The sequence below is a fragment of the Dipteris shenzhenensis genome, chromosome 21 (assembly GCF_047967505.1).
Source record: "Dipteris shenzhenensis isolate YYH24624 ecotype China chromosome 21, Dip_SZ_1.0, whole genome shotgun sequence".
Lineage (NCBI taxonomy): Eukaryota > Viridiplantae > Streptophyta > Polypodiopsida > Gleicheniales > Dipteridaceae > Dipteris > Dipteris shenzhenensis.
The window spans coordinates 25,559,466-25,583,358 of NC_141616.1; the positions used below are offsets into that span (position 1 = coordinate 25,559,466).

The following is a 23,893-nucleotide window of genomic DNA, read 5'->3' on the forward strand; positions in this document are numbered from 1 at the left end:
TCTTGAGGGTGAGCACCTTTGGCCAGAGGAGAGTTCTGTGTGCGATTAGCACTCTGCTTCCCTGTGTTTTGGAAATTTGTAATGCGCTCCGCGTAAGCAATAGCGCCATCTGTGGTGGTTATGTTTGCTTTAGGGACATCAATGCGTAACGAGGGATTTAGGCCTGAGATGAAAGCATGAAGGCGATCATCCTCAGTTAAACCATCAATCTCCAGCACCAATGTGGTGAACTGAGAGATGTAGGAAGATAGGGAACCCGTTTGCTCCAACTGTCGGAGTTTTGAACGTGCTTGGAAGTCCGCATTGGCAGGTATAAATTGCTTACGGAGCACGTGTTCAAAACGTTCCCATGTTAATACACTTTTGCCGTCCTTTAAGCGTCTTTGCCACCATAGAAAAGCTGTATCCTTCAAGAGGGAGGCTGCCAAGGCGATCTTTTTGCCTTCAGTGAGGTCAACAGTGTCGAAATACATGCGCTTTTTTGCGAGCCATTGGTCAACTCTTCGGCGATTGCGTTGACCAGTGTAGGCTTCCGGAAGTTTAATGTCGAGTCTTTTAGTTTTGGAAGCTTGAAGTAAACGGTAGAGGGCACGTAGTTCAGTGTTTTCTACCTCTGGTGGGAATGAATCCGCATAGTCGTCTGGTTGCGTCACGTCATCCTTTGTATGTGTAGTACTTCGAGAATCTTGAAGTTGTTGAACTTTCTGGACCAAGTCGGAGATGCTGTCCTGAAGCTGGGAAATTTGAAGTTGCAATAGTGATTCGCCTTGTATTTGACTTCAGGGGTCTTTTTTGGACTTGATTCTTTGATCTCTGGAGAGGCTTCACGCGAGCGTTGCGACATATCGGAGATTCCTGTGAGAAAAGCGCGAACTTGCGCTCTAGTTTGTACCATTCCTGGAAGAGGATTCGGGCTGCTCCCTGAGGTTGCTCATGTTGGAGGGGGCAGGCGAGGCAGGATGGAACCACCTGTGGAAATCTGGTAAAGGAGGTCCTGTCTGAGGTAACACTGGTGATGCCGAAAGTGGTGTTACTGCTCGTGAGAGTACAGGAGTAGGTTGTAGAGTCCACGGATCTGAGAAGGGATAGGGAGCTGCTGTAGGGAATGGAGGATATCTAGGAGAGGGAGTGCCTTCAGAGTGTAGATACTGACTGTACAACCTGTAGAGGAGGATATCTGGGAGCTGAAAGAGGTGGAGAGTACCCTGGAGATGCCGAAGGTGAGGGGTAAAATTCTCTAAAAAAATGGACAGCAAACTCTTGAGGAATATCGGGTTCAGGATATCTTTGTGTCTCGTGGAACACAACCTGTACTGTGCTGAGGAAGTAATGTAACTGAGGTGCCTCATGCAGAAGGTAGAGGATGTGGTCCAAGTCACTAGGAGGGCACGTGACACAGAAGACCCAAGATGCAAAGGCTCCAAAATGGGCTGGCTGTGCAATTTGAACACGATATTGTGTGGTAGCTGATGCCTGAGGTGTCCTTGAAATGCCGGGTGAATTACCAGGGGTTTCCATGCTTTAAGGTAGATTCCTTCATTTGCTGTAATTTGTTAAAGGAAAGAGAATCCTGAAAAGCAGATTGGAAAGACTCCACCTGGCAATAATTTAATCTGCCAGATTGTTGCGTAGAAGAAGGCTGCAAATCGTTGTCCGGAGATCCATGTTGCAGTGTTGTGCGAGGAGAGAGCGAGGCTGGTCCGGTCCGGGCTGTTAACAGGCGGTCTTCATTGCGTGAGGAGCTGCAACTGGTGCTGATTTGGCAGGACAAAAGATGGCGAAACAAGGGGGGCTGCAGGCTGTCAATGGTGAGGCTCGTAGCATTTCCCAAGGCTGGACTGCGTAGGTGTAGGCAGGAGCGAAGGCTTGGCTGGCAAGGACTGCGCAGGAGGGGGGGGCTGGCGAGGCCAATGATATCGCAGGAGGGGGGGGCTGGCGAGGCCAATCAAATGCGCAGGGGCTGATCGTGCAGTACGGCGCAGGGCTGGTGCAGGGCTGCGCAGGTTGTACGGTGCAGGCTGCGGATGGTACAGCGCAGGGCTGGTGCAGGGCTGTGCAGGCTGTACGGTGCAGGCTGGCGGACCGTACGGCACAGGGCTGCGCAGGCTGTACGGCACAGGCGATGGCTGGCGCAGGCTGCAGGTAAGTCCGTACGGTGCAGGCTGGTCTGTACGGTGCAGGCTGGTGCTGCGCAGGGGTGCCAGGAATCCGTACGGTGCAGGCCGTACGGGATAGAAAAGGGAGGGCTGGCGACTTTTCGTTGAGGCTGCCTAGGTGGTTAGGTGCCCCAAAAATTAAATGGGGGGTTTAGTTAACCCTAGGTAGCTAGGGTAATCCTAAGGGTAGGGGATGGGTTTATTTTTTTTTCCCTTTTTACCCCTCTAGGTACCCTTTTGTAGGTACTTGGGGCCTAAAAGGTGTGCCTATTCGAAGGGGTGTGACCCTTGGAATAGGTGCACCTTTTCATGAAGGGGTGTGTCCCTGTTTTTAAAAGGGATGTCCCTACATGAATAGGTATGTCCTTTTGTCCACGATGGGGTATGTCCTGTGAGTGAGGAGTCGCGACTCGTTACCAAAAGGTGTGTCCCATGGTGGAAAAGGTGCGTCCCTTGGCTTTGGGACAGCCCAAGCACCTGAAAAGACACGATTTTTGTCGTGTCCATTCACATCAACTTGTGATGTGTGGGAGATGGAGAGGCCATAGATGACTTTAGGCAGGGTTGGCGCTTAGAATTTTTACGCTCATCCTCTCCATCTCTTTCATGCACAATGTGCACGGAATATCCTTCTAGCGGAAAAGATGTATCAGATCGGCGCTAGAAGGTGGGGGGATTTCCTACAGGCAGGAGCGAATTTTGCTCTGATACCACTGTAAGAAATCCTAGATTTACTATATTTAGAAATGTGCTAAGGAACAGAAAGGAGACTGAGATAGCAGAGAACAAGGAATAATTGCATTGCTTGAATGTCTTTAGGGTAGATGTTGTGTGTCATCCATACAATTGGGCCTCTCTTATATAGAGAGTGAAGAGTCACACATGAAAAGGTGTGTACTCCAAAGGGTATGTGCATGAAGAGGTGTGTACCCCTTGTGAAGGGTGTGACCCTTGATGAGAGGGTACATTACAATAGAAATGTCTCTTCAATAGGATGTCTCTTGTGAAGGGTTGTGCCTCATTAGGAAGTGTCCCGACGAAAGGGCAAGTGTCCCGTCGAAAGGGCATACCCTTCCACAAGTGTCCATTCATCAAACCATCCATAAGTCTAGAAATAAAGAAAGGAATACGTCACAGATCGTGACAGAGAGAGGCCAAGGGGTTGAGAGAGGGATGAGATAAGGCTGATGGGCTGAATAAGGCTGAGAGAGGCAAGGGGATGATGGAGATGTGAGAGTCAAGACCCGAGAGCTCCAACAGACTAGAGAAAGAAAGAAAGAAAGAAAGAAAGAAAATTTATTAAAGTCTTCGGAAGACCCATGCGTCAAGACCCGAGAGCTCTAGCACACTAGAGAAAGAAGAAAGTTTATTAAAGTCTTCGGAAGACCTATGGGTCTATGAGACTATGAGAAACCTGATACAAAACAATCTGAAAGTGTGGAGCTATAAACTAGCATGAACACCCATACTAAAAAAAGCTAAATGCCACAGTCATAAAAACATACGTGGTAACATGATTTCAATATCAATATGGCCATCTCCATCATCACTACCACCACATGTCATCAGAGTCGAAGGCGATATCTGATCCGTATCATAGCTGTAGCCCTCCTCCTCATGGATGGTGGGGGAGTGCTGTCACAGGGGCGTGAAATTCTAAGTACTTTAATGTACTACAAGACTGTGACAACTTTGGTTTTAAAAGTCCAAGCGTGGGTTTAATAATGTGTAAATAATATATGCTTTGTGAGCTGTAAATAAGTGCTGAAGTGATTAAAGGATTAGTTCCATTGCCCTCTAAGTGATTAAAGGCCGGTTTCAAGTGCTAACGTGAAATCATAGATAGAGTGCTGTCGATTGTTCGTGGGCGTGGCCGCACGCTATCTCTTGGTTGTGGCCCTCGGATCTCATAGCACATTGGGCGTTTGAAAATGAAATGCTCCTTTGACTTGATCTCCTATAGATCACACAAGGTGCATATGCGTCTCTCCTTGGGTACTCCCTTAGCTCACCACTCTCAATGTGGAGTTGATGCGAAGGGAAAAGAATTAACCAATAGCGATCCTTAGTGAATGGGGAAGATGAATCCGAGTATATTCTGGAGGATCAACAAAGCCATCCTTCGAAATGCATAGGTAGTTGATCTCTGTAGAAGCTTCACTGGGAGTTCACTCAGTTATGTAACTGCAGGAGGTCCTCATGTATGACTTGGTTAACCTCTTGATACCCAAGTGGTGTGGTGGCCTTCACCCCTCGGCATGGTTAATTGAAGAATTGAAGAAGGGGGCTTGCGCGCATTTGACACGTGTATTGAAGGATATGGGGACTTTGAATATGATTGGATATAAAAAGGCTTATTTGACCCTCCTCGCTCATCCCTCCCGAGATCTTTTTAGGAGAGAGAGAGAGGCTAGACGCGGTTGTGGGATGGGGAGTGAGACCCCCGCATCCAACGTCAACTTTGGACACATGGTAGCCATGCAGGCTGCCAACATGATATCAGAGCAGTCGATTAGACTGCGGATTGTGCGAGATTTTGGGGATGCGGCCTCGCGTGGGCGACACGTGGCGGTTGTGGACTTGATGGTGTCTTTCGGCGGCATTTCCTCATAGCTGCTTGACGTGTGTAGCTCTCCTCGTGGGCTCTGTTGGTTGACATTTGAAGACTTAGGCGGCGGCGGCTTTGATTTACACGTTGCTGGTTGTTTGGTGTGATGTGAGCTTTGAATACACTTTGGGGTAGCTTTGATTTGCGCTTACCCTTGTGTGGTTTGCCACACATCAGCCTTGGTTTCCTGTGGTTATAGGTGCACAGGGGTTGGTCCATGGGGGGATGTTGGTGGTGGTGGCCTTCACCCCTCGGCATGGTTAATTGAAGAATTGAAGAGGGAGGCTTGCGTGCATTTGACACGTGTATTGAAGAAACTAGTCCCATAAGCATATGGGGACTTGAATATCATTGGATATAAAAAGGCTTATTTGACCCTCCTCTCTCATCCCTCTCGGGATCTTTTTGGGAGAGAGAGGGGCTAGACGCAGCTATGGGACGGGGAGTGGGACCCCCGCACCCGGTGTCACCTTTGGACATGTGGCAGCCATGCAGGCTGCCAACAAGTGGGAGACATGGCTCGTCAATGTTGTACTAGAAGGGAAGAAGTCTATCCATGTGATCGAACCTCCTGTTTGCAAGTGCATGCCCCCATATTTGGTCACTTCTCGCTGCTAGGGCCATAGACTCAGGATTGTTGTTCGCATCAGCTGTCCAATCAATGGTAGGCATGGCTGCTTTGACATGTGCAAAGGTATCACTGAATGATTGCTCTTCTTTATGCCATCCATCTGGAAGCCCCCCAATTCTAATTTTCAAAGCATTGTCCTTTCTAGTTGCATGTTCTTTAATTTCTTCCATAATATCAGCTTTGTTGACCTTTGCATCAAACTCCACAATCACTTCTTGCTTGGCTGTCTGTACTTCAGTTTGAACTAGATTCTTGGCTGCAGAGACTAGTTGGGGGTAGGGGGGTAAGCATTGCATGACTTTACAACCTTGTCAATGACTTCCTTCTTAGTAGGTCCTTCCAAAACTTAAATTCTTGTTATGGCATCTGGCAGTTGCATCCTCAATAAGAAGCAAATCTGTTCATGATACCCAATAATGGGTTGGTCAAAAAGACCACCTTGTTCATAGATATGTGTGTACCGGGAAGACGTCCTGGCTGCAACTGTGGTGTATCGGGCTTTGCTATTGGAGGTTGCTGGAATAGAGGGTGATTTTGAAGAGGAGGGTAGGCTGGGCCATTCTTTACTCGCCATATCTCCTGTCATCCCTTGGCTGAGCTAACCCCCTAGTTGAGCTGGGGGCTCAACCCAGCTAGGGGTTCCTAATTCACGAGCCTACCTACCGCCCTACTAGTGGTAGTGGTAGTATGATAGACTATCTGCGAGAGGGGAGCAGATGGGAGCTATAGGAGGAGCAGATGGAAGGCCTACGGGAGCTACGAGAGGAGTAGACGGGATAGCTACTGGAGCGACGAGGATCAACAACAGATATCAAACGGGTATCAGATGGAAATGATGGGAAGCAACGGGATTTGTGACGAAGCAACGGGATCAAGGGATATCAGACGGGTAGTACGACATACTATTTGCGAGAGGGGAGCAGATGGGAGCTACGGGAGGAGCAGATGGAAGGCCTACGGGAGCTACGAGAGGAGCAGACGGGATAGCTACTGGAGCGACGGGGATCAACAACGGATATCATATGGAAACGATAGGAAGCAATGGGATCAAGAGATATCAGATGGGTATCAGATGGAAACGGCGGGAAGCAGTGGGATCAACGACAAAGCAACAGGATCAGAGAGAGAGAGAGAGAGAGAGAGAGAGAGAGAGAGAGAGAGAGAGAGAGAGATTTTCTTTGTGCATTATGTATACGGCTTCAAATTTTGTAAAGGATATATGCACGTGTGATCTTCAATGCTGTTATTTTAAATCCAGTGCGCACTGATGATTAAATTGGAGAACTTAGGCATGGCTCCTATTTTGTGTATCTTTAAAAGTCTCTAGTTTGGTCATTGCATTTCAGTATGTTGTATCCTGAACGCTTGCAATGCTTGAGTTGTTTGCTCTGTATTACTTGCAAGCAGGTTGTATTGTGTTCTTTACCGCTATTTTGTTCTTTTTTTCTGCTGCATGCCATATCTACACTTACAAGTCCTTGTCTTTGTACTGGCCTTGGATTTGCAGAAGTTGCACCCGTTTTTTGGGGACACCAACCCACGGTGGGGTTGGTTGCAACCTTCATCTCAGTAAGCAGCATCATTGCTGCTGATACTGGTGCTTTCCTTGGTGGCAAGGTAATCTTTCAGTACTAGCTTGGATCCATTGGTTAATCATGTTTATGATGTGTTATTACTTTCAGTGAAGGATTCACTTAATTGATATTTGAAGCAACTACATGGCGAAAAAGGGACTCCCAACTCTCTATGTGCAAAGGATTGCACAACATGGTATTGAACATGCTGTTTGAGCCTTTATCCATAGTGAATTGGAGTCTTACTTTTTTGCCATGCACCTGCTTCAAGAATCCATCCTGTGTATCTTTCAATTAATATAGGAATGCATGATAAGCCTGACCAATTCATAGATTCAATGGCTCAGTTATGGGCATCTACGTGGCAAGTACACACTTTTATATAGCTTTGTTGTGCTTTTCCTTGCTAGGTCTTTGGTCGAACTCCATTGTCTAACGTGAGCCCCAAGAAAACTTTGGAGGGTGCCATTGTGGGTTTGAGTTCTGCAATTGCCATCACAGTTCTCCTTTCTAGAATTTTTGGCTGGCCTCCATCTTTGCTCAGGTACCTTTGTCTATTTCTATACACAGTCTTCCAATTTAGTCTGTAAAATGTATGCAAGAAGCTAGCCTCAGGAGCAGGGCATGCCTATCTTGATGGACACTCCGATAGGCATACTTTATGGTTTGACATAGGCATTGGCGCAAGCAAAATGGGAATACATATACATTGTGCTGCCTTTTTTATTTGTTTGGGAGGAGGAGAAAATCCATCTTATGTTGGTTTTGGACACGTTGGTTTTACACTCTTTTGCTGTATTTGGCATATTGTGAAATTGCTGGGTTACGAAGGCGGATGTAATGCTGACACTGGTTTTCACCTCCTCACCTGGAAAGTTGCAATTAAGTGTGTTTTGATTAACAATGTTCAAGGACACAACAAGCCAAATCCACCAGAGGAAGAAATGAATGCAATTAACAAGCTTTACATGCACCACTTCAAGTTTGTGTAGAATTCTTTTTGTATCAATGGTTGCTTGGGAATGGTTAAGAACGCACAGCATTGGATGATCAGAGTCAAATATTATCAACATTTTGGACAAGTTGTTACATATTGTCTCCATGCTTTGTATATGCCTTTTGAACAAAAGCAATGGCCTTTTTTCCCCCTTAGAGAAAAGAACTTTCTATTAATGCTTGAAAAAGGCAACCATAAAAAATCAGCAATCTATGTAGTGCTGATTGTGGAAGAAAACAAAAGGAAAAAACACTAACTGTCAACTAGCCTCTTTCTAGAGACCCCGGCTCACTGCCTAGGGAATCTTTAAAACAAGGGCCAACAACCAGGGTGAGGGACTGCATCGAGTGAATACCTTGCTCTATGAATACATAGAAGACACTTGCAAGCCAAACCTTGAAGAAACATGACCGCCTCTCAGCGGTGGTCCAAGATCTTGACATCCTGCGCTCCCATATGGCGCATACCAAATCTTGCCAAATGGCAAACCGGCTGGCTACCGGCGGGGGGCCCACCAATCCCATCACCAAGGTGCAACGGTGACCTAGATGTTACAAGCATCGATGCTTCCAAATACTATCCTCTGGTGAAGGAATCGGATGCTGTCGGGAAGCAGTCTCGTCCTATACCTCATTGAAAGACCCGCTATCCTTGGATCTTGTAAGCTGGTGTAGTTGTGTCAATCGAGAAGGCATGACTCGCTTCCGTCAACCAAGGTGCCATACCCCAATTGGAGTCCCGTTGCATCCTTTGCAGCCTAGCCAGGATTCAGAGGCCTTGGCAAATCCTTTGTGCTGCGGGGATCGTGCAGGATTATGTGAAGATCACTATCCGGTATCGGTGGCACCTCCCATCAATGCGCATCTGATCTAGCCATGCCAATGGGCAATTCCCAATGGTCAACCATCTAGAAGAAGTATGTGGTGGCGACTGGTCCACAATTGCGACCAATAAGATTATTGCTGCTGGAGAAAGAGGATCAATGCCCCACCTGTGAGCCCCCATAAGAGGAGAGCTTAGGGGGTTGACACCTCAGCATACTTATGGGTAGATAAACCTGTTAGGAAAGAGAGTAGAGAGAGATGGCTTCAAATGGGGACATCCCAGGCAGAAGATATACTCCTTGTCAGTAAATCAATTTCCTGCTCTTAAAGTAAGGAGGAGCATTTACAGCATGTGGCACAAGTGCCGGAGATTCTCAGAAAGCATCAATTTTATGCCATTTATGGTGCAAACGGGGAATAACCAGGCCAGCTTATTAGTTCCATAAGATACATGTGATTAAGTTGTGGGCCGTGGCCAATCTGTCTAACACTTACTCAGCTGAGAGGGTTTCTTGGTTTGACATCATTTACATAAGATTTATTAAGTATTGTGTCAAACTAGCAGCTGCACTGGTTTGCTCAAAAAAGGGGCTTGTGTGTGGGACTGCCCTACTTAGTCAGCCTTTCTCAAGAAAGCCCTTATGACGGCCCCGATCTTGATATATCCATAGTTTTCAAGGCCATGTCTTATAGAGGTGAATGCAAGTGGGTAGTAAAGGCATAGGAGCTGCTCTCATAGGCATGCCTTGTTTGGAGCAGCTCCTATGCTTTTACCACTTGCATCCGCCTCTATAAGAAATGGTCTTGAAAAATCTGGGCATACCGTTGTCATAAAGGCTTTCTTGAGATCTTCAAAGGTTCACTGGGTAGGAGAGTACCACACAAAAGCTCCTTTTTTGTGCAAATCAGTGAGTGCAGTTGCTCATCTGGCATAGTGCCTGATAAATTGTCCGTAAAATCATGTCGAACCGGGAAATCCTCTCAAGCGAGTAAGTGTTAGAGGGAATGGCCACAACTTAATCACTTGTACCTTAGACTCGGGAGTAATAAGGCCGAAGGATTAGTTTCATCAAATACTAGAATGTGGCAAGAGCTTACTGAATCCAAAAAGCATCCTTTATATTCATATTGTCCTCTTCCTGTCCTGAAGGCAGTTCTATATTCATCTCCTCCATTCGTATTTGGTGTTATCTGAACTGAGGTCTATCTTAGAATAGTATCTAGATCCCTTTAGTTCATCCAATAAGTCATCCACCTTAGTGATGGTGATTCTAGTTTTTATAGTCTTCTTATTCAACTCCTTAGGCAATGAAAGTGTCATCCTTCTTCTTCACCAATAAAACATGAGAAGCAAATAGAGCCTTTGTCCAACAACTCCTGAATTTGCTTGTCAACCTCCTCTTTCTTTGCCTTTATATATAAACATGTAAGGAGCCTTCTTGATGAGATTTGATCCTTTCTCCAAAAACTGGCATATCAACTTCCGTTTTAGGGGGAAGACCGTGGAGCGGGAAATGGACTATCCTCACTCTCTCTCCTGCTCAATACTAACTGCAACTGCAAGATGATGCACTCAATACACAAAGTGATGCTGTGGATGTGAGTGAGAGAGTCAAAGGGAGAGAATGTAGTGGACCTCCAAAGAGGAAATAGATACAACTGAATAATGAATGCCCAAAGGCTTGAATACAACTGTATGAAGGGGCTGAAACCCTCACTGCAAAACTGGAAAGACTAGACTACCTAGAGGAGGTGAATCCTCACTAGATCACTGCTGGTCTGCTGCGGGGAGGCCTTTCTGGCAGTTGCTGTTAGAAATTACCCAACATAGGGTATGCACAACGGAAGACTAATAGTAATGCCCAGGAGCTCACACAGTGTGCATGTGGGGTGTGGAATCACAAACTCCTCAACTTATGTGCATAGATGTGCAAGCCAGTAAATAGACAATGCTCAGAGACAAATATAGAAGCAACTACTTATATTTCCGTCTGTCAACAAAGTAGGACAGGATACTATACCAACAGGTTCTCCTACTAGATGCCAAGCACTTCTAGATCTTTGAGCCCGTGTGCTCCACCTCGAGCATATGTAGACTCTCTGTCTAGATCCCTTCCACCTTGCTGTCCGGAAGCCAGCCTAGGTGGGCAGCACCTCTAGCTTAGTCTGCAGCTTGTTCTGGGTCACCTTCACCTCCTGGATGTAGGCCCAAGGTAGGTCCTTCTGCTGTTCCTATCTGCTGGTTGAGGGCTGCTCCAAGTGATGTGGAATGAGGGTATGGAAGCCCTCCTTTTATAGGGCACAAGGTCCCCTTGAATGGACCGACCAGCCAGCCTCATCCTGGCCGACCAGACTGACCGACCTGGTTGGCTAGTCCAACCAGCCCTATAAGGGCCTTTGGCAACCCCTTTTGGGCTGCTGCCTTTGCCCCTTCCTGCGCCTATTGCAGGCCTATTTGCAGGCCTTTATGCCTGCCCATTTATTGCGCCAAGTAGGCCGCCATAGCCAGAGACTGTTCTGTCCTGTCAGGCCTGATGCAGGCCCCGAGCCTGCCCATATCTTCTGCCAGACAGTTTGCCATGTAGCTGCCTCCAGCCTGCTCATATGCTGCCTCTTTTGCAGGTCCATGGCCTGCCCTTTGCTTTGACAGCTGCCCACATGGCAGCTCATGTGCTGCCCATGTGACAGCCCCAATATCTCCAGGTCTACCTCCCCCATGCTCTCCTCATATGGGGGCTTACAGATGGGGAGGTGACCATTCCAACAGTTGCTGCTGCTATTTTGAGGGCTGAAGTGCCCAATCATGGGATGAAGAATGAGGACCAAAGGCTGCCCTTTTATAGGCTGTTAGGTCAGCCTGGCCGACTTGGTCAACGCTGACTGTTGACCTTAGTCGACTGGTCAACGCCGAAGGGTGACCAGGTCGGCCAAGAAAAGGCATTGTCGATAAAAAGTCTTTTGACAAAAAAGTCAACTTGGTGTTTTTGACCTGCGATGATGTGTCGTTGACTGTGTGCTGATTGCTGACTGTGCAAGGCTGCCTGTATGGCTGTACAGATGCCTGCATGGCAATTGACCTGGCTGCCTACGTTGGCACCAGCTAGCATGGCCATGGGCTTGTGGATGCCCGTGACAGTCCAAGTGGGGGTTCCTAGAAGATGTTTCGATATTGCTGTAGCAACCGTAGCATGTCAACGTCCTCCACTGTGAAGACTTTACTTGGTTTCTTGGTTATCTCCAGCCTCAAGCTCTAAAGCAAACAAACTAACATCTTTTTTGAGGAGCCTTCTGAATTCTTTGTCTGTTGCTGGCTGCAAACACTAACTAAACAAACTTCCTTATCCTTTTCATGGAAGGTCATTGTCATATTCTCTAGATTCATGGTGAAGGTACCCAGAGTTTGAAGCCAATCACAATGAAGTATGATATCAATGGACCCCGATCCAAAGCAAATAAATCCACCTTGCAAGAGTAGTATGAGGAAAGGTTGATCATAACATTAGTGCGATCTTTTGGGTTCCTTTGCCACTTCCACCTTGAAGCTGTGATGGAGATCAATCATAGGCGGCTTCAGTGAGTGTACACACTTGGAATTTACAAAGCTATGGGTGCTACTGATGGGATATCTCAAGGTGTATGCCTCAGGCACACCTTATGTTTCTATGTGTGAGTGCTAGAGGCACAGTTAGGTGCACACAAGCACAGTTAGGTGGTGGAGAGCCACATAGGATGATTGAGAGAATCTAGGAGCAGATTGAGGAGATGATTGTGGAGCTCTGAAGTCATCAGTGATGTCAGTGAGCATGTATGAGGTGCCTACTTACGGACCTCACTCTTCTTCATTCCAAAATGCAAGTAATGCAAGTATTCTGAGTTTGTGTCCACTCTTTGCTTTCCTTTCAGCTTACCAACATGGTATCAGAGCCCTTTGATCCCCCTTGAGCCCATTTCTGCCACATCATCATCTTCTTCTTCATCTTCTTCTTCTCCATTTTCCTCCTTCTTCCCAAAATCTTTGAGAGCTTGGTTCTCCGCCTACAAACGACCATTGCCCAAACCCTCTGAGCTGTAAACTCCTCTAGTATGGGCGAACTTCCACCTGCAAGCAATTGAGAAAAAAACGTCTTTGTTGGTTGCCATTCTCCAAACAGCGAATTTCTTCTATTGCTCAATACTCCCTGCCTGCTCCGCCATTGCCTGAGCCCTCTTAGGAGTAGATGGGCGACCTCAAGACGAAGATTTTGAGCCATTTTTCAGCTCATTTGGTTCAGTAACGAAGGAGAAATAGTCAAAACTCAGGTTCAGCCTGTAGCAACTCCCCCGGGCAAGAGTGCGCACCATTTCGTCCAACCTCTGTGCTGGACCCTCTCTGGTAAATGAGCTTTCTTTTGCTTCAGAAAGCCCCCTTTTCCTTGCTTTGAAGAGTGAGCTACAAGCCCTCCAAGTTCAGCCTTTTGGTTTTGACAGTTTTGGACAAGTTTTTGAAGATGATGCTACATAAAATGCTACTCTAGCATTTCTGGTTTTTTGAAACTTTCAATAACTTCAGTACAAGTGTGGCTTCAGTTTTGTTTGAATTGCTAGACCTGGTTTTGATTGGAAAGTATTCATTTTAGCCACCTCTATGAAGCATATAAGAAGAAGCATCATTGTTTGAAATTTGGTCACAAGACTTTGCTACATTAAATGCTTATATTTTGAAGCATTTCAGTTGTTATTCTAAGCTCTGTAAGAGAGAAGACACTGCCCAATACCTGGGTTAGACCCTCTCATGGCTTGCTTATGCAAAATATGTGAAAAGCCAAAACATAAAGCGATGTCTTGTTATGCTACAAAGGATGAAAATGCCAACCTGACTTCCTTGTTGAAGATTGCCAAAACAATGGTTGCCAAAAAGGAAGCAACTACAAAGCCAGAGATCTACCCTCTCATGGCACTTTTATTTGACTCCAAGTACAAGAAAAAGATGAAGGTCAGATACCTAAGATATGCTTCTCTACACAACTATGGAGATGAAGGATATGATTTTCAGATCCACTTGTTCTATCATAGCACCATCTTATAAGGCACTAGACACTGCCCATGTGGTAAGACCTTGCCTTGACATGGATATTTTGCCTCCACAAGATGAGGCATCCCATGAAGATTATGCATTTTAAATCATCTCTATGTATGCTCCAGATCTCTCTTTTTATGTCAAGGTACTCAGCTTGGATAGTCCTCCAAAATGAATGAAATAAATTATTGTGTTTTGTGTGTTTTGTAAACACCTCTGGTCACCTTATGATGTAGGCCATGTGTATGTTTTGCTCCATGGTACCTCCTGCAGACATTGTGTGCATGTACATGCAGGGGAGATAACCATTGGAAGGTCTTTTTGTATCCCTTTTGTTTACCTTACACCCATGGGAACCCTTGCTAGCATGAGAACCTAGCCATAGATTTATCCTTGACCACCATGAGATGGCATGAGAAACTATGAGACTAGATGTATCCTTGACATAGCCTGAGGCATTCCCTTGAGGGGGGGTTTGATGGGATATCTCAAGGTGTATGCCTCAGGCACACCTTATGTTTCTATGTGTGAGTGCTAGAGGCACAGTTAGGTGCCCACAAGCACAGTTAGGTGGTGGAGAGCCACATAGGATGATTGAGAGAATCTAGGAGCAGATTGAGGAGATGATTGTGGAGCTCTGAAGTCATCAGTGATGTCAGTGAGCATGTATGAGGTGCCTACTTACGGACCTCACTCTTCTTCATTCCAAAATGCAAGTAATGCAAGTATTCTGAGTTTGTGTCCACTCTTTGCTTTCCTTTCAGCTTACCAACAGCTACCTCTATCTACAAGAATATAGGCATCTCTTCCCATTACCCCTTTATCCTGAAGGTGGTGGAACTGCTTACATGATTGGGCATGACAACAATAATAGCCTTTGGAGTTTTGAGAAGGCTTATGATACTGTCAGTTTGCACGTCCTTGGCGGTGCATTGCGATCGAACTTTGGTTCTTAGAATGGCGGTTTTTAGCCATTTCAATACTTTACGTAGATAGCTTAGAGGCACATGTACACTTTCTCATGAATTGCTACCCCCGGCCTTAGGCACTTGGATCAACTAAGATAAATCAGTTGGCTATCTCACAAAGACAAAGAGCTCTCATGTGAGGCGAGGCCCTATGTTTTCTTTGGAGCCATTGCGGCCAGAAAGCACACTATCTAGGATGCCATGCACGGAGCGGCATCTTTGTAAACATCATGTGGCTCTCATCCTTGAGAGTGTCCTATTGAAGCTTTTATAGTGGGGTGAAGTGAACCATCACAGCTGTCCCATGCATCCCTCAGAGTGGCCTAAAAGACTGTGGTACTTCTCCAAGCAAAGGGGGGATGTGTATCATTAATTCAAAGATGCAGACTGAGCTGTCTTGGGTAGGCTTATTATTCGAGGTGTCACCTCAATATCGGAGCCTTGAAGCTTCTCTTGTAGTATCCCTAGGCATGTGGAGAATTGGAACCCCTCTCATAGATGAATCTTCCGTGAAGCCCCCTTACAAGGAAGGGCTCATCAATGATTGGGAGTTGATGAGCATTGAGGATATGGTTTGGGTCTCACTCAATCCAAGCCCAGCCTAGCCAGATCCTTGATATCTTGGAACATGCACATCTGACAATAAAAGCGCAACTCAACAGTGTGTTGCTTGTGAATGGAGCAGGCATAAGATTCATTTGTGTAAACAGATGAGCAAGCAGTGTTACTGAAATTTTCTGAGTAGAATGAATCGAGACATCTTGGTGAGCCAGTCAATTATGAACCAAATCGAGTCATTCCCACTAGAAGTTTCTTAGATTCACTTACCACTTCTTTGCCCAAAAAAAAAAAAAAAGATTCACTTACCACAGATTATGAAATTACTGAAGCACCTATACAATGTTTTTTAACTCCAAAATCTTTTATGGATGTCAAACATCCTTCAAATGTGGCCGTAGTCACTGCAGTAAAGTAATACATGAGCTTCAATCTCTACCAAGGTCCAATGCTCTTGTGCATAGCTTGCTGTTCATCTCTTCTTGTCTAGTATTCCTTGATTGGCCAGATTCAACTTCAAGGTCACGAGAAGTGACTCTTGATTGCATGCATATAATAAACAACATTAACAACATTGAGATTTCAACTTGGAGGCAGTTTTATTCTCTACAAAGATGTCTTTTGGTTCAACCCATTTTTTGTCGATCGTGTCCTGTTTGCACCAACTCCTTTATTGCTAGTACTTGTGGTATGTCTTCTATATTCATCCCCCGTTTGTCCAATCATTTGGACTACTCTTTCTATTGGCTTTTCCCCCTCCTTGCTTCTAGAGCCCTTTTGACAGCTTGTTTATGCCCATCTTTTTTATTTTGCTGATGTAGTCAATAATTGGGCAACGTGCTTGTGCTTCTAGCTTATGTCTTATTTGTGATTTGGCTCCCAGTGCATCAGCTATGAGCGTCTTTTGGAGTGAAACAATTCTTTTCCATGCATCTCATGCTAGGCCAGGTCTCTATCCTTGCCAGCCATTCTCAAAAAAATAAAAAAACTGTGTGTGTGTGTGAGATTGCCTCAGTACTCATCAGACAGATTCCTCTATCTACTATCGAAATCTTCTGATACTTTGTAATAGCAGGTTGGGAACTGCTTCTTGTAATATAAACAAATATAGATTCCACAAAAAAATGCGTGTAGTTTGTTTTAAAAAAAAGTGTGTGTGTAGGTTACACCAATGTAGGAAAAGAGAACTTTCACATTTCCAATTCCATATTCTTCTTGCATTTATTTTGCATCTTAAAGGGTGCTTTCTGTCTGTGTAAGACTCTTTCTCTACACATGCATTCCATTTGTAAGTGTCCGGGACTTCTAGGCCCAAATATTTGTCTGAACTGATAATTTCAACCTGCCTTGAACTGATAATTTCAACCTGCCTGCGCTCCAATATTACTTTGGTTTGTCTCCATTTTGAGAACATGCAAGCTTTGCTGAGTGCATTTCAAGTGTCTTTATTTGTCCTTTTTTTTGGGGGGGGGGTTGTGTACAGAGTTTCTGAAGTGTTGTTGGTTTACAACTGATTATTAGCAGCCTTTTCCTATGCTATTCTTCTTGTATCTCACATCTTTTGAAGATGGAGCATTTTGCCGGGGTTGGCAAATACTAGGGGCATTCTCCTGTGGTTGCAAATACCGGAACCACATATAACCTTAAGATGTCGCTGAAAATATAAGATGCCATACTCACGTGTATCTTGAATGGCCTTGTGTGTTTCTTTCTTGTCTTCCTTTTGGTCATCATTTTTGCTCTTAATGCTTTATATATCTGTGATTTTACTTTGACTGAAGGAAGGGAAGATTTGGAGGCATTAGGACCTGTACAGTTGATAAATGTTGCTTTGCCTCCTTGATCCGAAATTGATGAGTTTATTTTTAATTGTTACACCATTTGGGACTCCAGTGCGGCGGCATTTGCGGTACTTAATTTCCTTGGGTCTCTGTTTGGCGATTTGACTGAGTCAATGATCAAGCGGGATGCAGGAGTAAAAGACTCTGGTCGATTGATCCCAGGCCATGGTTAGTTTTCCTGTGCTGTTTTCTTGCTTCATAATCAGGCTGCTCTTCTTCAACTATGAAAGCATGTTTTCCTGTCAGCAGAATCTTAATAATTATGTTAAGAGTATTCAGTTGTTAGGATTAAGTTTTTCTTTTTCTTTTTTTTGGGTATGTTTGGGCTGGGTGGGGGCATGGGGGTTATGCAGGTGGCATACTTGATCGTGTTGACAGTTACATTTTCACGGGGGCCCTTGTGTACTCGTTTGTGAAAATTGGGCTACCCGTATTTGGATGCTAAACAATTCTCAGACGGGTGGAGTGCACACTGGACTGCAGCTTGTATCATAAGGGCAATGAAGGGGCCTTGGTGTTGAAGTTGATTACGGATAGACATTCAATTCTTTTCTATAAAGCTAGTATATTGTTTCAGATGATTAAAGGGATATTATTTTCTTATAGAATGCTGAGTAGAATGAGCCTTGGTCCAAAATAAAGTGAAATTGAAGGTGTCATTTGTGAGGTGAGCCATCCCGAAATGCACCACGTTGCTGCTTGTGTTAAGTAGTAAGCTGCACAAATCTTGGATGCAAGAAAAGTTCTTGATTCAATGCTGGAACATATAATGATTTGGCCCATGACAGCTACTCCCTGTGCACACTCAGGTCCGGAGCATGAAGTAAGATTATAGTCAAATCAAATTAAAATAGTCATGTCCACTTGATCTGTTACGAGTCGCTCCATTTGTTGGAAGGAAGATTATATTTGATAATTTTTTTTTCTTCTGTTCTTAGGTATGTGGTTCAGGACTCAGGTCTAAGTTGACTGGAGCTCGCAATGGGTGTTTTCCTTCTCAAGCCAGAAACACAGAAGTAATCTGGTCTAATAAAGCATAATTGAAGAGAGAGAGAGTCTTGTGTTCATGGCTGTCGAACCCTGAACCATTAAGTGGTAGGTTTCATGTTCTGCTTGATGTGGCTTCCCTCGAAGTACTTAAGTGTCTTCTTGGGGTTCTACATAACAATATGAATATAGCACACGCATTTGATACTAAATGTCATAAAATGTTTATGTTGAATAAAGATACTGTTGGTTTGAGAGGCTAAACTGAGATATGCTGGTCTTCTTTGGCAGTTGTAGTTGAGCAGCAGAGAGGAGACTGTAATGATAGCATAGAAAAAGAATATCTGTATTGCTTCAAATGTCAAAAGTATTATGAAGTGGCTATTCCCTATGAGAGGCCTAGGCTCTAGCTTCAATGAAGAGAGTGGTCCACTTTTTACTCCACGTGTTCGTGCGCGTGCACATGCACACACACACACACACACACACACACACACTTCCTACCCCCTCCTCCCTTCTGCGTAATCCCTGATTCCTTTTCTCTCTCCACCTTAAAACCCCCCCCCTCCCCCTCTCCTTCCCCTATTTTTTGTTAATTTTCTTTAATATCCCTCATCCCCCTCTTTTTCTCATTTTCCTCTAAAGTCCCCTATTTCCTTCAATTTATTTGGCTACCCTTAAACCCCCCTTATTGCCTTAATAAATATATTTATAAAATTTCCTTCTTATCCCTTATCTTCTCCTTTATATTTAATCTTTTTAAAATTTAAAATTTGCCTTTTTTCTCCCTTTTAGGTTTGACTTAAAAAAAAAACTTATTTCTTATTTACCCTTCCTCCTTGCCAAAATTTCCCTAAACCCTTTCTTTTAATTATATTTAAATAATTGTGTTTTACTCTTCCGTTTTCACTTAATTGGCATTTTTTCCTAAAACCTTTTACTTCTCTTCTAATTTTTCCTATCTTCCAAACCTAACTATCCTCCTATTTTCCAAACACATATTGGCTAACTATCCTACCTTTGATAAAGGACCCCCTCCCCACATTTTTTACTCATTTTTTTTTACTGTCTTGCTTTCCTCGTCGGCACGCATGCACATGATCTAAGCCGCACCCCTTCCCAAGCCTATTAGCTACTTCTCTCGGTTACCTACACGTTGACAACCCCTACCTTCTCTTATATATTAAGCCCTCCCACATACGCTTAGCCTTACTCTTTTGCCCCCACACGCTCAACCTTATGCCCTTGCCTCTTGTCTCTGCGCCTCCCTACCATTGTGGCAGCCACCTCTACTGAGTTGACTCAGTGGCCTACTCTCTAGTCCCCATGCCTTGTTTGTTAACCACGTTGCAAGCCATGCATTGTTGCGCAGTCTCGTAACTCGTTCTCGTGCTAAAGCATCTCGTTGCGCCTTCACATTGCATTGTGGGTGAGTATGTTGTGAGGCACGTCTTGCTTCACGGTTCTCGAGGTACACGACCCTCCAGCTCCATGGACTCACAGGTGCAGTCCACACTCATAGCGACACAATCTTTTCGTTCTTTTGTGCTTATAGTACTATGTTTTTACATATAAGTTCCCCTCCCTTTTCTATATATTAGTATCTAAAATTTCCTCTTTTCTATATATTTTTACTTGTATTTTTTCCCTCTTCTCAATATTCCCCCCTTCTATATATTTACCTCTAATTCCTCCCTTTTCAATATTAGTATCTAAGTTCCCCCTTTCTATATATTTAATCCCCCCCCCTCCTCTTTCTCTCTTTATATATATCTTTTTCCCTTTTTTTCTAAATTTTTATTTCTTTGGTGCTCCTTCCTTTCTCCCTCCCCTTTCTCTACTATTTGCCTGTTAGTTTCCCTTCTAATTCCCCTTCTATTTTCACCTTCTTATCCACCCCATCCTCCTTGCTTTCCAAAATTTCCCTCCTTTCTTACCCCTTCTAGCCAAGCTCATATATATTTCTAAGCTAAGGTTCACCCTCTATAAGCTCTAAAAGCACATATTTCTAAGCTAAGGATCACCCATATACATATTTTTTATCTACACTACTATTTTCTCTTCTTCCTACTCACTTATATATATATATATATATATATATTCCCTTTAACAGGCCTACCTTAAATCTTATTTGTATCAATTTTTTAAAACATTCCGCTTTACAGTATTCCGTTAGAATATCCCTTCAAAATTTTTTTGAGTAAGGGTCCCCCTTATAATCACTTAATATACCTCCAATTTTCACAATTTTTTTACATTGTATCCATAAGGATCTTTTCACCCTACTCCTTTATCCACTCACTTTTTTCTCACTTACAGCTCTACATCGTGTTGGTCAAATACATTCTCGTAGGTGTTCTACCTACTCACTCAAGCACTTTCTTTCACTCTATAATGTTCTATTTTTTCTCTTCCTTGACTCCTTTGTCTTTTAACTATGCAAAAGAGGTGGTTGTTTTGTCTACCACGCACACGCACGTGCACACACAGACAGACAAAATATGGACTCTCTGGAAAGATTGTAACCATCAAGTCTTTGGTGATCCATCTTTGGCTAAGTATCAATTCCTCTAGACATCCTTAAGGCAATTATTGTATGATTGTCCACATGTGGGAGATATAGATTATCTTGCCGTCTTGTCATATAATAATATCTTTTGAGAACTTGTGACCGTCTCTTTTCATGGGACTGTTCTCTGTAATATTATGACAATGCAAACTTTGATGAAGAGATTGACTAAATAAGAACATAAATTGAGTTTAGTTAGGTTACAAAAATGAGTCTTGTATTGACAGGGAGCTTACATTTTGTTATTACATGAAAGTAACCTCCCATTTATAGGAGTGGGGTACATCTTGCATTGCTTGCTCGCATGTGGGATCATACCTCCTTGCCATGTGGTAGCATGCACTTGCATTCATACCTTTACTCATACCATTCCCTTATCTTGTGCTCATGGCACCACAACTCTCAACATGGACAATAGGTCATAGGCTAAGAGCTAAGTATTCACATCGCACCGACAAGTATTCATATCGCATCTTATCCAGCCAACGAGAAGATACAAGATACAAGTAGTATCCATTGCTCTGATGCTATGTGAACCACATGTCTTTTTACAATGTTTGACCACACAATTCATGCACTAATTTTCATGTATTCGTCACCTCAGCTCTCCCTTGGGACCCCTTCGACGATAGTAGTAGGAGGGCTACAACACGCCCCCTTTCATAGATTGGATATAAACATGCTTAGGTCCAAGGCATGGCTAAAAACAACCTCTGAAAAAAGATCAAGCTCCACATACAATAATTTTCCACTTAGAGATGGACCATAGTAACTCCATTGTGACTACACTCATCATTGAATTTCTTTGGATTTGGCTCGCTCTCATATTGTTCCTCATTCTTGAAGACTAATAGAAATTGAGCAAGAGCTCATCTTATTCCTAGCTACCACCTTAGTCAACATGTCTACAAGATTCTGGCTAGTGTGTATCTATTCCAGCTTCAACTGTACACCTCCAAAATAGATCAGATGAAATGGTATTTGAGCTATACATGTTTGGTTCTTGAATGAAGGCTGAATTTTTTGCAAAATGAATAGCACTCTGGCTATCACTATAAAGCTGCAATTTTCTTACTTCTTCTCAAGTTCCTCCATAACCTCTGCAACCAAATCATCTCTTTACTAGCCTATGTAACTACAACATATTTTACTTCTATTGTAGAAAGTGCAACCGCCTTTTGTAACTTTGAAACCCAGCTTACTGCTATTCCACCTACATTGAAAACATACCCGGTGGTGCCTCCCATTCCTCAACTGAGATACTCGCAGTCTTCTTTGTTGTTCTGCCTAATAAAAGGTCCTTTGGTTACAAATAATCCTCAATTTGCATCTTCTAATGCTGGTAGTGCTTGGCATTTGAATTCTTGATTTGAACTTTCCTTTAGAAAAGCTATTTGTGAAGCATCTCTATAGATTGTATGGGCTACTAGTCAGCATTGTGAGACTTTTAAAATGTGTCAATATCTAGGATTAAGGAATCAACCAAAATGTTTTGTTGGTGGACTTCTTAATGAATGAATTCGACTCACCCCAATCCATCAATTTTCTATAAAAAGATGATTAGACATATGGAAAGAGTGGACAGACCACACAATTACTCAAATGTGATGGCTCTTTCTAGGCTCAAGCTATAGGGCAAAGTTTTTCTCACCGAACTTCGATATCGGCCACCCCCCTCACCTCACATCTTCTTTTGCTTATCCCCCACTCCTTCCTACCCCATTATTCACCAAGATTTTAATGACCTAACAATACCTAAGCTCTGCTATATGAAAACCCTTGGAAGGCTTCTAGACCTCTAATTAGTAATGTCCATAAGCACCATACTTATTTATCAACCAAGTTGGAAAGAAAAACCTCTATGTCTTTTAAATGCATGGTAATTTGCCTAGCTAGGTTGGTAATGGAGGCTAGAGTATCACCACACTAAATGCAAGAAAATGCGTCAATGGATGTTGCTCAAATAAATGCTTTGATACCAATTGTTAGGAGCAATGCGCTAATGGAGCAACAATGCAAGAAACCGATACATGAAAGACACAATACAAAAAGCGTACATAATCGAAGAGAAAGAGAGGCACCAATATGTATGGTTTACCCAATGTGGGATACATACACAAAGAAACAACTAGTCCTACATTTTTCTTTATCTAGCCACCAGTGAGAAGATATAAGATACAAGTAGTATATCCATTGCTGTGATGCTATGTATGCCACACATCTTTTTACAATTTTTGACCACACATTTAATGTGCTAATTTTCACGATTTCTTGTCGCCCCCCTTAGAATCCCTTGGTGATAGTAGTAGGGGGGCATTGACCCCCTACACCCCCTTTAAAAAGTGGGTATAAACATGCTTGGGTCCAAAGCGTGGCTACAAACAACCTCTGAAAAAAGATCAAACTCCACATAAAACATTTTGATCTTATTTCCATTGCTTTCCCTTGAGGTGCGGAGGGCTATGGTGTGGGGAGGGTAGAGGAGGTCAAGTGTAAGCAAGAGAGCGCATGGGGGAGTGGGTGTTGGCAAGCCAATGAGATGTAGGCTTGAGGATTTAGGGATGAGGACCGTAATCCTTACTTTGTATAAGGACACACACAAGTGAAGTGTGTGGTGTGTGCCTCTCTTGTCCTCTTCATGTTTGTGAGTTCTTCCTTTGTGAGAGTTCTTCGCTTGAGGTCCTTCCAACATTTTCCCCTAACTCTTCTCTTTGTCGTTCGACTCTTTAACATGGTGTCAGAGCCATGATGCTCTTCTCCTCTTTTCTATTCCTTGTAATTAGCCATTTGAGAGTGTTTTGGAGCTACGAGGAGGATCTCATCAAATCTAGTCTTGCTATAGAGGAGTTCTCTTTGCCATCGAGCGTTATCAATAGACGTGCTCTCTGCCTTTTTTTCTTCCGAAGGCATCAGGACTTATTTTGGAGGCATAACTATATTGCCACAAATTCTTTTAGCATATCCTTAGTGCAATAGTTGATGGATTTCTCCTAGGAACCATTCGTGTGCAATCTTTGACCTGCCTCTTTGTTCTTCTGCAAGGCATTATTCTTCACAAGGATGTGGTGTACATATTTTTTGTGCATTATGACTAGAAGGACATGAAGCACTTGCCAAAAGTGGA

The 23,893-nt window shown here is 43.8% G+C and overlaps 1 protein-coding gene across 3 annotated transcripts in view; it reads left to right on the forward strand.

Annotated features, from left to right (window-relative positions):
- The window catches only part of LOC147888684 (phosphatidate cytidylyltransferase 4, chloroplastic-like), a 28,001-nt gene extending 9,735 nt beyond the window's left edge, over positions 1 to 18,266 (forward strand). For 2 of the 3 annotated variants that reach the window (XM_087392846.1, XM_087392847.1), the window contains exons 4-7: positions 6,903 to 7,012; positions 7,380 to 7,513; positions 17,266 to 17,381; positions 17,567 to 18,125. In XM_087392846.1, coding sequence (XP_087248972.1) covers positions 6,903 to 7,012; positions 7,380 to 7,513; positions 17,266 to 17,381; positions 17,567 to 17,658 — 452 coding nt within the window. In that variant the 3' untranslated portion in view covers positions 17,659 to 18,125. Of the gene's footprint in view, positions 1 to 6,902; positions 7,013 to 7,379; positions 7,514 to 17,265; positions 17,382 to 17,566; positions 18,126 to 18,151 lie in introns of those variants that run through there. The other variant, XR_015543035.1, reaches the window with a different exon arrangement.
- The last annotated feature ends 5,627 nt before the right edge of the window (positions 18,267 to 23,893 follow it).